The 13,320-nt window shown below is 35.5% G+C and overlaps 1 protein-coding gene across 5 annotated transcripts in view; it reads right to left on the minus strand.

Moving 5' to 3' along the window:
• Positions 1 to 13,320, minus strand: part of PSME4 (proteasome activator subunit 4) — a 77,543-nt gene that overhangs the window by 56,960 nt on the left and 7,263 nt on the right. For 3 of the 5 annotated variants that reach the window (XR_003254929.1, XM_026074382.1, XM_026074381.1), the window contains exons 2-8: positions 12,240 to 12,380; positions 11,602 to 11,718; positions 10,090 to 10,149; positions 6,580 to 6,624; positions 5,032 to 5,181; positions 4,315 to 4,378; positions 439 to 513 (exon numbers count right to left, since the gene is read on the minus strand). Coding sequence is in view for 4 of the 5 variants with exons in the window: in XM_026074382.1 (XP_025930167.1) it covers positions 439 to 513; positions 4,315 to 4,378; positions 5,032 to 5,181; positions 6,580 to 6,624; positions 10,090 to 10,149; positions 11,602 to 11,718; positions 12,240 to 12,380 (652 nt within the window). In the remaining variant the exon portion in view is untranslated. The remainder of the gene's footprint in view (positions 1 to 438; positions 514 to 4,314; positions 4,379 to 5,031; positions 5,182 to 6,579; positions 6,625 to 10,089; positions 10,150 to 11,601; positions 11,719 to 12,239; positions 12,381 to 13,320) is intronic. The other 2 variants (XM_026074383.1, XM_026074384.1) reach the window with 2 other exon arrangements.

Below are 13,320 nucleotides of genomic sequence, written 5' to 3' on the forward strand. Positions count from 1 at the left end.
GGGGGGAAAGGGAAAAAAATTGCATATCGTATTTTTTAAAAAACAATTTAACTGCTGTGAACAACTTAAAAAAAAATCCATAACCTGAAAGATTCATGTTGTTCATCAGAAGAATATAATATGATGACCCATTCCCACAAGGAGATTGGATTAGTTATATGTACAGACAGTACCTGTACAGTAAAGTACATCACTGATTTGGTTTGCTTTTTAGCCAGGTGATATACCAGTACCTATTTTCAATGCTGTCTGTTACAAAAGGATGTCTCTAGTTTTCAAAGTTAGATTTAGGTCTTCAAAAAAACATGCCTAATTTGAAAAGCTGGGCCCCTGTAGTGTAAGACCCATACTACAAGGAATTTTTTTTTTCTTAGCCTTGCAATGCTTAAAACATATCTCAAAGAAAACAGAATAATTTCATAAAGTGATAAATATTACCTTTGGTACATACGGATCCCAATCTATGTACCCAATGTTGTCAGTGGCCAAACGAGCAAAAAGGTTTACTAGATGCTGAAAACAACCATAAAACAAGAAAATATTCATAAGAATACATTTATGATAAGAGGCACAAAACCTTGCCAGTCTACCTTACAGTTACAAGACAAAAGCTATCCATAGCAGTAAACCACTTGTAAAGGGAGATTTCACACCATCAGAAGTCACCAATACCATATTTCATAACACGTCTGCAGGGAGTTTCTACCTTCAGGAGGCAAACTCATTACTCAACACTTATGACTAAGCAGGGGAAACGGGCACAAGTTCCCTGAAACATACAGCCTGTCAGCACATACACCCCATCTCTTCAAACTTTTTTAATCTAACGACACCCTAACGGTACTTTTCGAAGGTATACTCATACTCTCCTCCACACTGTGTATTACCATGCAAGACAGAATGCACTCACCACCATTTTAGTTTTCTCAACCACTCACTGTCAGAACAAGTCTGACTGACAGTAGATGAAGAACAAAAGACAAACTTATACATGAGCTACACACTGTCAAAAATTCCAGCTTTTGCTAAGAAATATCTCTTCGCCCTTTGAACAGCTCCCACATCGCAGAACCAAGCAGTGGCTCCCAGAAGTTACCTGTAGTAAGCCTCAGAGTCCTTCAAACACACACAACTATTAACTCCTTTTTATCAATTGGGTATAGAAGACACTTCATCTCTCTGCCGTGAACGTTTGGAACAAACTCCAGATGACAGTTGAGAGAGATTTCACAGAAAACCCACAATACAAAAGCAAATTTTTGCTTTTTCTTTTTGATCCCAAGGCAAAATCTTGTAACAGAACAGGCTTTACTTTGGTCATTATGTGTGCAGACTGGCATGTGCAATGCATTTGGGCATTACACAGACTTCTCTAACAGAAACCTGCTACCCACTTTGATAGGCTTTTTGATAGAGGACTATTTGGATCAGTTATCATTAGAAAAAGGCCTAAAGAATAGTTTGAAGAATGTGACCCTCCCAAGGTACATGTTAGGAATCCTCTTAAACGCAAAGGTGAGAAAGATAGGCTCTGTAAAAGACCTGAAGTCTGGGAACAGAATAAACAATTATCCAAAGACAAACCACCTCCTGGTGAGGGAAAGGGCCCTGCATTGCCCACTTTGGCTGGCAATGCATCATCTTGGTGCTTGATAACCTAGATTAGAAAACATACAACACATGCATCCAGCAGTACTCTGAGCTGGAGCAGCTAAATAAGCATTTATGAATATGAGTCGACGTGATGGTGCTTCCTCACCAATGAAATTACCTCAACTGAGCTGAATGAAAGAAGTGACAGAAATGGTATTTATACATAGACATTGAACAAATTCAACCAACACGACTTGAAGAACTATTTAGCTTCTGTGGGAACCACCATATTTCTAGAAAGCGTACCTGCCTGGGCTGATTGCCATCATGTTTATAAGGTTTGGTTTACAAATGTCTGTGGCTCATAAGTGTCTCAGGCATTACCTGTCAGACGGGATGGTAGTATTGTCTATCTACGAAGAATTAGGTATTCTACTGCCAAGGGACAGTCTCATGAGTCCAAACAGACGTGGAAGGTGTTCTGAGGAAAGACAGCTATAAGGACTAAAGGAAGAAGAAATGAAGCGTCACTCTGATACCCTGACTGTGGAGGCAGAAGGAAGAGGCAGGAAATTATCAAAAATCCACCAGTGCTCCTTTTATGAGCTCTTCCAAGTAGGAAAACACATATCAGGTCTCCAAAGAGCCTTGCTGCTTCTGCTAGTCCAACTCCTGCCAAAGCAAGCTGAGAAAAATCTTGCAGGGTACTAGAGGCTTAAATTGGATTGCATAGTCAGGGCTCACACGTCTAATATCATCTGCATCCAAGCTTGATGAAATGAGCAAGCCTGCCCTTAGAAGACAAAATAGCAGAGAAAACATGAACTAAAAGCTCCATGGAAAACACAAAGTTTTTTATGTCTTCTCAGCAAACTGAGAAATCAGTGGAAGAGCAAAAATATCAGAGACAACTGCTCACTCACGAAAGAATATTGGTTAGAGCAGTTGACAGAAACAAGCCAAATAATAATACTAAACATGTAGGCTGTCATCTTTCTGTTAGAAAGAGCAGGCAGAGTTGTGCTTTTTTGGATATCCACCAGGAAGAGAGGCAAAAGCGCCTACAGACAATCCTAAATAAACGCAAAACTTAGCAATCATCCCTGTTCAACTCCAGACAAACATCAATTGTTTGATGAAAGACTTTTCTTGTGGTGAAACATAACTCAAATCAGAAAGACCTACACACAAGCCTTTTCATACAAAAGTTGCCAGAAATCCAGAGATAGAATGTGCTACAAAGATTGCATTCAATAGTACTGTGGAAAGCAGCTTTCTCCAAAGAGACCAAGTCATCATCCTTGAGTATACAGACAGGAGATTAGTGAAAAGAGCCAGATGGTCAGTGAGCTTATGTTCATACTGAGTCAGGAAAAAGTCTGGTAATTTACCAAGTTTCACTGCAGTAGAGCCAAGGAATAGATCAGCTGACATCAACTGCACCTAAGCTACTGGTGTCATTGTCTCAAGAACGAGATTTATTATATTTTTCAAGTTTATATCTCATCATATGAAACAAACAAAAAGGCAGACAGGTAAATAGTAGACAGTTTTGCTTGAGAGATATTGTCCATTGGTATTTTTGGCCAAGGAGAGTACAGTACCTTTACTGTATGCGAAATAGATGACAACATCTCACTACAGACAGGGCAAAGTGCAGAAAGAAACCACCCCTGCGAAAGATTTCTTTGGAGATTTTATGACCAAAACAGACTCCTTAAAAACACTTAACATGGAAGCACTTCATATCTGTATGGTAATTAAGACTGATTTTAGTCTCTGTCAGTTTGGATATGAAGTCACTACCACTGTCTACCTCAAAGACTTTTTGGCATTTTTAAACCTGCACCACAGATGCAAGATTTGAAGCAGTAGTATGCATGGCATCTGCCTTATGCATGTCCTTGCATGCAGGCAGCATGCAGATTAAATGAAGGGATTCAATCATCAGGGTGGCACAGAAATAGAACATCACCTCCAAAGGAGCCACAAAGAACAACAATTTTGGGGAGAGAGATAAGAACAAGAAAGGAGGCATATCTACAACTGATGAATAAGAAAGACTTCAATGCAAATTCAAGACAGGGATGCAAACAAGGTTACATTGGAGGTTTTTTAAGCTCTCCAGAGTTAGCATACTAACTCTAAGGAGATGGTTGAGAGGTATCAAAAAGGTCCGGAAATACTTCGTGGTATATACTTAGGCATTTAGTCTGAGGAAGGCAGTACATAAATGTACCTTCTACAGACGCTGAAAAGAAAAAAGAAAAAAGAAAAAAAAAATCCTGCCATAGCAGGAGAAACATACGTAGAGTGAACGTACTCATAGGCTGTCATTCAAATACTACTCTAAATTAGGCATCATTAAGAATGTGGTAAGTCATAATGATGGGATTTTACACAATTCTAATCACAGCAATTGCAATAGCACTTTGCATCATTGTAAGCATTAACAGCCATCTGGAAAACGCCAGCATTCCCAAGGCAGGAAAAGGAAAGCTGCCTGAGCAAGCAATTGAACAATGCTCACCAAGCACAACAGCTGCCTTATTTACTCAGCCAGTAACTGCTTGCTAACAATCATAAAATTATAAACTCTCCCTTCTCACATTACATAAAGCATAAAAATTATGTCACTGTTTTAATGAGATGTTTTGCAAGCATACTGTAGGGAATATTTAAATGAGTCTCCTCTACTGTAAGCAAAAAGTAAATACTTACCCCTTCCCATTGGGGAAGATTTTGAACGGACACCCAAAGGCCTATAAATTCATCAAACCAAAGCCTGCAAGAGAACAGAATCAAACAAACTTTAGTGTTGTGAAGGCAGCTCTTCTACCAGACACATACTCTTTACTCTGCCAGGTGGTCTCAGGAGCTCATTCCCCTCCCCAACTCATTCAGCAAAAAACAAGAATCAGCATGGAGACAGACTTCATCTCTCATAATACCCTCCCTACCCCCAGCTTGTGATCACAAGTTTCAGTCCTAGATTCTTTTACCTCTGTTATTCTTTGCCGATTCCCCCTTCCACAGAAACACTGCAAAAATAGTTTCCTTATCTACTTCAGCTTCACCATTTTCTTATTATATATTGTCATCTCAATAGAGGTAAATCACATGAAAACAAGTTACACTTTCTCACCTTTTCTAGCTTAAAATCCAAAGTTTGTCTCTATCGTCCAATAGTTAATATTGCCATTAGCTTCTATTCTGATTTCATTTGAGGTGAGGGATACAAACCTTCTGCACAATCAGTTATTTCCATTTCTATTGTTTCAGATATCAAATTCCATTAAGACATGAATGCAAGACACATACATAAAGGAGCTAGCATATGAACTGATTCACATGACATCTTCAGATATCATCCTGTCAGAGATAATCCTTTGTATCAGCAACAGAATACTGTAAGACTAGATATTCAATTATACTTACTTGAAACCTTTATGGTGAAGATCTGGAGGAAGGGTAGTAGGTAGAAATAACTCAAAGTAGGTAATAGCCTTTTGCATGGTAACATCAAATGGACACATTAAAGGCCGCCATTCATCTAACATCTCTTCAGTGGCATCTTCTGGAAAATATCTGAAAACAAGGGAAGTGTTGAACATGTAAAACTTAGCTTTAAAATTGTTGTTTTCCCCCCCTCATGTTTAAAACCCAATATGCATTAATTTGTCATAAATCTCAGTTTTACAGTAGGACCATGTACCTAGGGGCAATAAAATAAAATAGATTGGTACTCCTCAACTCCACTTATCCTTCACAAAACACCAAGTTAAGATCCAAGGACACCATTGTGTATCATTTTATGAACACAAACATAACAAGATTCTTATCTTGTTGAACTAAAAAGATTAGAAAAGATGCAAAATCATTTCAATGGGAAGGCTGGTCAAGACCAAACACCTATTATTCATATTTGATGTAAAATAATTAACAATGACTTAAGGCATGAAGAGTACCGTTTATTGGAAGACTACCAGGATCCTGAAATGATTATTTAATTTCTTTTAAAAGAAACTATATATCCATGCAATGCCTTTTTTAAAATGCATACCAAATATAAGTATTTAAACAACTTAATTACTGCAGTAGAAACAGGGCCAATTGGAAGTCATGTTATCAGTATCTCAACCTCAAGCCAGAACTTTCAGAAGCATCACATTTTCATTCTTGAAGAACTCTTCTTCAGTGACTTTTTCATTCATAATAAATGCCAAACAGTCAACAATGAAAACTAGATTTCTTTATTTAGCTAAACAAACAAACATGAAAAAAAACCACCACACATATTTGGGGAAAAACATCAGGCATCTTTATGCTGATGTTCATCATACTAACCTTCACTGTGTTTAGAATAACATCTCCTACAGGAGTGCTCAATGGAGTAACAAGTCAATATGTGAATCGACTAACTCCATGAAAGTAGACAATAATTATAAATGGCTATATGAAGGGTAGACAACAGAGGACTAGCCCCTTCTCTGCATCTTTGCAGTACCTGAAGCTGCCAAAGGCAATTAGTGCAGAGAGCAAGAGTGGCTCAGGCATACGCATTCTGAGTGGTGAATATAACAGAAAACACAAAAGATGAAAAAGAACAGGCCTTATCCAGTGATATGCTGGCTTTCTAACTGTCTAAGCTAGTTTTTAAACAGATTTTCAGCCAAAGCTGTAAAGAAAAAGTATATTCCAAAAGACACGTGTTTTGTTTAAATATTATAGCATGGCACAGGGCTGTCATTTTGTTTTTACTTTAAGCAACCTATGAACCTGACGTATTGACCATACATAATTGCAATAGGCCAGAAATGCCTCCCCACCCCCAGAAAAATCTTAAAGACAAACAAGTTGAAACAACATTAGACAAGGAGTGACTAGCAGGGCTTTGAATTTATCCAATGTTTTAATACTACAAGAAGGGAAAGAAGGGTGTAAAGATACATGCTTCAAAAAATCAGAAAATAGTTAAACACTTACGGTCGGCAGCTCTTCACAAGTGTTTTTAGAACACTTTCTACAGAACTGAAACATAAAAGAAAACATTAGGAAAACTATGTTACCATGTATCAAGAATGGCATAAAAAACAATCATTTGCTGATTTTTCTCAAGAATCTAAGATAATATTGATGCAATTAGATATCCTCTGTGAACATGCATATGCTAATCCTCTTCCACACAGACCTAATCACAAGGATTAAAATCACTCTGCTAAATTCCTGATTCTACCTTTTATGTACTGTGTTTTAACTAGAGGGAAGAATCATCCTCATTACTTAGACATAATACTCTGCATTCTGTTGGTGACTAACCAGCAAAGTAACATTTTAGAGGAAGCTGAAAACACAAAGAAAATTGATTTATGGGCTTCATAAATATTTATAAGATAAATAAATAAGGGCAAAAGACTTCAAAAAGTTATAATTAGATTCCAAATCCTAAATCTGTTTTTTTTTTCAGATTTTTTTGAAACACTGGACAAAAACAAAAACAAAGTGAACTATCTGCAAATCAATAGTTATTTCACTGACTTCTCTCACACTTATGAGCAGCTGATTTAAAATGTTTCCACCTGTTGCAGAAAAACTTATTTCTTATGTTAACAGAGACTGTCTTCTATAATCATTTTAACATGAATTGCACAGGATGCATCAAACCATTAAAAAAAAGAAAGAAAAAAACCTTCAGAATAAAGTGAAAGAATAAGAGGAGAGATCGATCAATGGAACTATAACAACATGAAAACTGACTGCCTTTAAAGTCCACTATTTATTACAAGACAATCTCAAAACTAAATTGCACTTTTACCAATACTATTCCCCAAATAAAAGTTTTCACAAAAGAACTTCCTAGAGCTTTTAGATGTATTTTCTGTACTCTTTAAAAAAAAAAAAAAAGGCACAGCATCCTTTGGTTCATCATCAAAAACAGATACAGAAATGTTATTTTTATTGGAATGAAGATGATACAGACTGATCATCTTTAGGATCTTATCAAAGATCAGTTTAGACCAATTATTTCTAGACATATAAACACTAAGCATGCACGTGCTCTCTCTCTAGTCCCACACAAAATAAACTGATTCCACACAAGCCAGGAGAAATATGAAATGGATAAACCACTATTTCTAGAGAAAGCTTTGGAAGAAAAAACAAACACGCACAAAAAAAAATCGTCTCTTCAACACCTCAACATTCAGTACAAGCCAGCAGAACTCTACCCCTATAACACTACTTCAGGACAAGCAGCACTCCAGAAGATTAAAAAAATTCTGTAAACTTTATCCAATACTGACAAACGCAATCTGCAACTTCTCCCAGAAAGAAAACTTGGAGCTTACTGACAGCTTCTAAAAATTTCAAGGAAGAGCAGGAACAGTCAACCATTCATCATAAACCAAAGTAAGATCAAACTCTAATAATCTCATTAATATTCAAGAACAGTATTCAGTTTAACCTAGGAAGAGTTATGTACTATATAGCAGTTGTTTCAATAGTAGATAAAGTATAAACCAGCAACCTTCCTTAAGAGGATCAACATGAAAAATGGTTGTGTGGTAAAACAATAACAGCAACAACCAAGCTACTATATTCCACTGAAGTAAACTATTACAAAGGAGAATACGAAGGACAGGAAATTTAAGACACACTGATGCCAAAGATCAACAAGTCTTTCAAGTTCACAAGTTTTCAATTAGATCTCAGCATTTGGAGTAAAGGATGGGGGATGAAGACAACTGGAAGGGCTTTTCCCTCCTGTCCTCTGGCCACAGATTTACAGTAGAAGCTAAAAAGAAAAAACAAACAGCAGATACAGTTTTCTACACAAGGAGACATCCAGCTAAGATATGGTTAAACCACAAGCCAACTATAGAGGTCATCTGGTAAGATTCCAGTTTTATAACTATCACTTAGAAAAGAACAAGACAATATACCTGGGGAGAACAAGAGACTACTGGCTGCTGCTTTCATTACCACTTTGAACAAACTCTCTCAAACCTCCGAGTAGTGGCTTCTGCTCAACATTTGGTTAGACTCTTTGGATACCCATTGCTGCAGAATTGTGGAAAGTATCTACAGCTATCACACTAGCAAGTTTCTGTATGCTGCTGTACCACTAAATTTAGCTAAAGATTAAAAGAGCACAACAAAAAGCAGTTTAAAACATAAATCACACTGGATTGGATAAACAGACTACTATAGTTTGTTTTCCTGTCCTCTCAGAAGTATTTAGTGCTGACCATTATAATAAACTGTTGAAAACTTTGTAGTAGAGATAGGAAGAATAAAAACTTATACTGGAAGGTTATCCCCTATTAATTACTGAAGTAAACAGTTTATTTAATGAGATAAAGGAAATAATTTCTCATGCCAATCCCTTTTCTTTGATCATTTCTCCTTCCGTATTACCTCAAGTATAATCAGCTTATTATTATCTATCTTGACACACAGATGTATGAAAAAAAGATCATCCAACAACACTTATTATTGTTTTGATGCTACATAGTTATTTTCTTCATGTGGAAAGGACATGACCATATCAGCTTGTGAATCCATTTTTTCCCCTGCATTTTCAGAGGAACACATTTGGGTTAAAAAATTAACATATAAACTGATACTGTTGACTCTTATGTTATCAAAAACAGTAAATGCACTATTTTCATTTTTCATGATGGATTCATGCCTTAAGCAACATTCTAGCCCTGCAGCAGACACTTCATTACAAGAGCTTAAAATAAGACAACAAACAACAAAGTGTAGCAACCAGCTACAGTTTCACAAATTAAGTCATTCTAGTGAGTTACTATGACACATCAAAATCAAATATCTTATTGGATTAGTAAAGCTAAAAAATTTCTTCCTCCAAAAATTACTACAAAGCTAAAATTTCTCCCTGACAACTACTTCAGTTCTGCTTATCCCAGTTTTAAACTATTTCTGAATTCATATATACACACCCCAAATCTTCCAATATGTTTTCCAGTGCAAAAATTCACAGTGAACTGTTCGGACATGGAAACTTTTTTCACACTTTACTACTAGAACGTTGTGCCTTAGTATATTTTCCAGAACCTATTACCTCATTGCTGAAGCACTTTCCATGATTTCATCATTTTTAATAGTAAGGTAAACTTACTCAGTGACACATACTCCTACACAAATACTGGTTTTGTCCATATTCAAACGTAGTAACTATTCAAATGTAAAATTTACCTTTCATTCGACCCTTGAAATATATATGCTGGTTAAATTAGTTAGCATATAGCCACTTTATCAGCCACTTCACACACAGTATATTGTTCCCCAATTAGAAAGGTTTACATACAGTGCGACATTCTCATAAACAGTGGTGTAATGTTAACATTGGTTTTCCAATACAATTATTTATGCAGAAAATTACACCTGTGTGACAAGTGTTACAATCTAACAGAACATGCAGAAGATTACACATCGGCCAGAGCTGAACCAAAAAAAAAAAGTCATTCTTACCACCTATGTAATACATTAAGCACAAATGTTTTAGGTGAAGACAAGCCTGGTCGATAAGAACTGAATTAAGAAGAAAAAAAAGAAAAAAAGAAAAAAAGATTTAAAACACAATAGTTAAATTAACAGTTACAAATCAACTGAGTTATTAAAAAAAATATCGCTTGACATCCAAAAAGGTACCCCTCAAAATTGAATTTAAAACAAAGGGGGGAAAAAAACACCGTATGAGAACAAATCGCACTGCATATTAAGATGGAGTGTCTGAATTCTGAATACAGTTCATAAAAGATTAAAGTTTCAGACAAACCATCACTATTGCTACCTTCCTCCCAGTTTAACCTCCTTTTCCCTCTTGGAAAAGTCTCCTCCCCACTATGCAAGTTTCTCACACAGTAAATGAAAAGTGACTAGTCAATACCACAGGGCAAAGTATGCAGTTTCAGTAGGCGCTGGCAAACACGCAAAGTAAACCAACTAGAAAAGGCTCTGCTCCTTTGGATTTTCATTTCCATGTAATACCGACAATTAGCAAAATTGTTCTATTTGCTAAATTGCACTATTAGCAAAATTTTTTCCCAGATATGTAGCCTTGAGACAAACTCAGCATGAAATACTCCCTAACGAGTTACAGGGCTACATATATTTTATGTCACATATCAAAAATAGGATCTTCTCCTCAGTAAAAGAATCTGAGTATTACACTCAAATATTCCTGGCCAGAAAATAAGTTTTCTATTTATGACAAATTAAGCATGAGAAATTAAGTTTCAATTCAAACAAATTTAATGAGTTACTTAATTGAAATTAGGGAAGATCCTATCCTGTCAGTTTTAATTACAAAAGATATTATTACAAGAATTGTGACTGCAGAAATTTGTCAAAAGGGCAGTGGGAAGAAAATGAGGAAAACTAGCTTTTATTTTTAAAATTAGAAGAACATTTCTAGGATTCTTAACTGGGAAGAAATGGATTAGTCCATACTATATCATCACTCTGGAAAAAAAAAAAGATATAGGTATGTATGTATTTTCTATAAAACGTACTTCACTTTTCTTTGTTCGCATGCTGATTTACATCTAGATTACATATACTAGGAATGCTTAGAGCACATATTTTTTAAGAACAGTACCATTTTTATTTTCCCAAGTCTTGTTGTGTGATAAAGCTGAAGACATTAAGCCTGAATATCATTGAAAATTTAACACTGAAATCTGTTAAACTGTAGGTTATTATCCTAAAGTAAGTTGACGAAGACACCTGTTTCAGAGTATTTAGAAATGATCTTGATCACGTTAGTAAAAAGTAAAACGTCATAGTGAAAGTAATTCACTGGCAGAGGGATATACACAATTCAATATGGTCTTGCATACAATTACTGAAAATGAAATATAAACAAACTAAATATATATTTACTGTACATCAAACTCCAAATATTAAAAGCAAATCTCTAAGTGTACCTTCAAGCACTGTAAGTACTTATAACTAATCAAATGTTTTAAAATGCAAACTTACTTAGGAAACCAATTTAATCCAAGATGCTCTGTTTTGGAGTACAATATCCTTTCCAACATTTCATAAAGTGGTCTCCACGGTAACTTTAAATCATCCCTGGAAAGCAGTTCTTTTTTCCTAATATAAGAAAACAATGAGCACTTTAGGATTAAACATTTATACTGACACACCGCACATCAAATTACCACACATAAACATAGTTCAGAGCAGTATTCCTATCTTCAGCATTTGGCACAAACCAGTGGAAACTCAAACAAGACAGATGAGAATTTCTCCACGAACACAAGCTATCAAGATCCTCAGGAAAAGTCTAAATGAAATTAAATATTAACAAATTGTATAACAGTCCTCATTATCTTCCTACTTGAGATTCAACATTTGGTTCTCTGATTTTTTTTCTTTCCTCATAAGAAAAACAAAACTAACATTCTTTCACTTTCAATACTAATAGCAAAGCTTTAAAAGGGGCAAGGTGTTCATATAAGACAAACTCTTTTTAAGCAAATCATCTGTGCAGGGGAGATTAAGAGAAGTAATCTGTAATAGGACATACTAAACTATAGAGCAAGATTAAGCAAATGAAATGATCAGCTACTTAGAGATGAGAATTTCAGCAGTCAGCAGAAATCTGTACTTACTTTAACAGGTTTATCAACAGGCGTGCAAATCCTTGCATCATGCTGATCTCCAGTTTTGGAATTGTTACCAACTCATACAACAGCTTAATAAAAAGCACATGATCTTCTTTGCTAAATTTTCTCCCATATAATCGGATATATCTACAAACAAATCATGAGATAAATCAGCAATATTTTTAAACATGCTCATTTGATATAATACCCGAGCCAGATCTCATCTGTTCTGCTGTTTAATGAAAATAAACAAGACAAAAATAAAACCTACTTTCCAAGCCCTATGAAGAGCTACTTAAACAAAGATCTATAATAAAAAAAGATTCTGATACCTGAAATTAGCAGAAAAAGCACTACATATTACAACTTCCAGAAAACATTTATTTCTGTTAAAACTTGAATAATTTTTTGCATATATACGTGTTTTGCTACACTCCTAAGACAAAGGTTGCTTGGAAGTGAGAATGAGCCTTTTAAGAAACATTGATTTGCAACCAAGGGTAATCCTTGCACTAAATTTATTTTTTGTTTTTACAAGCCAGGAGGACAGACATTTAACATACCTATAAAGTGCAAACCTTAAAGAATGAGTAAGTGTTAGCAGGTGACATTTCTATTTTGCATTAGCCTCTCTCAAACTACGATTTGTGCTAAGTTTCTTCTAAAGGGAAACAGGATTTTAATTAAAGCTGATTTAGTGGATCTAAAACCAATTTTAAAATCTTAAATAAAAATGGAAGTGTGCTAAATGGAGATATCTATCAAAAACCTGGTTTGTGTTTAGACAGATGAGGCAAAGGAAACATCACCTTCAATAAATAATCATAAATAACACAGATAGTCTGCTGTCTCCCAAGATTCTGCAATTAGCACAACACAGTGCTCACACCAGATACCACAGAAACAAGGGTATCATTCTTTCAACTCAGTTACTCCTCTCAAAATGTACTAGCTATTAAGTTTAATATTTTCTGTATCTCCATATAATTATTCCCCTTATAAAAGCAAGAACTGTTACAAGCAGCATTATTATACTCTTATCTTGTCCTTTTCAGCTGGTGCACTTCAGGGAGGAAATAGGACACAA

The sequence above is a fragment of the Apteryx rowi genome, unplaced genomic scaffold (genome assembly GCF_003343035.1).
Source record: "Apteryx rowi isolate R43461 unplaced genomic scaffold, aptRow1 scaffold_387, whole genome shotgun sequence".
Classification (NCBI taxonomy): Eukaryota; Metazoa; Chordata; class Aves; order Apterygiformes; family Apterygidae; genus Apteryx; species Apteryx rowi.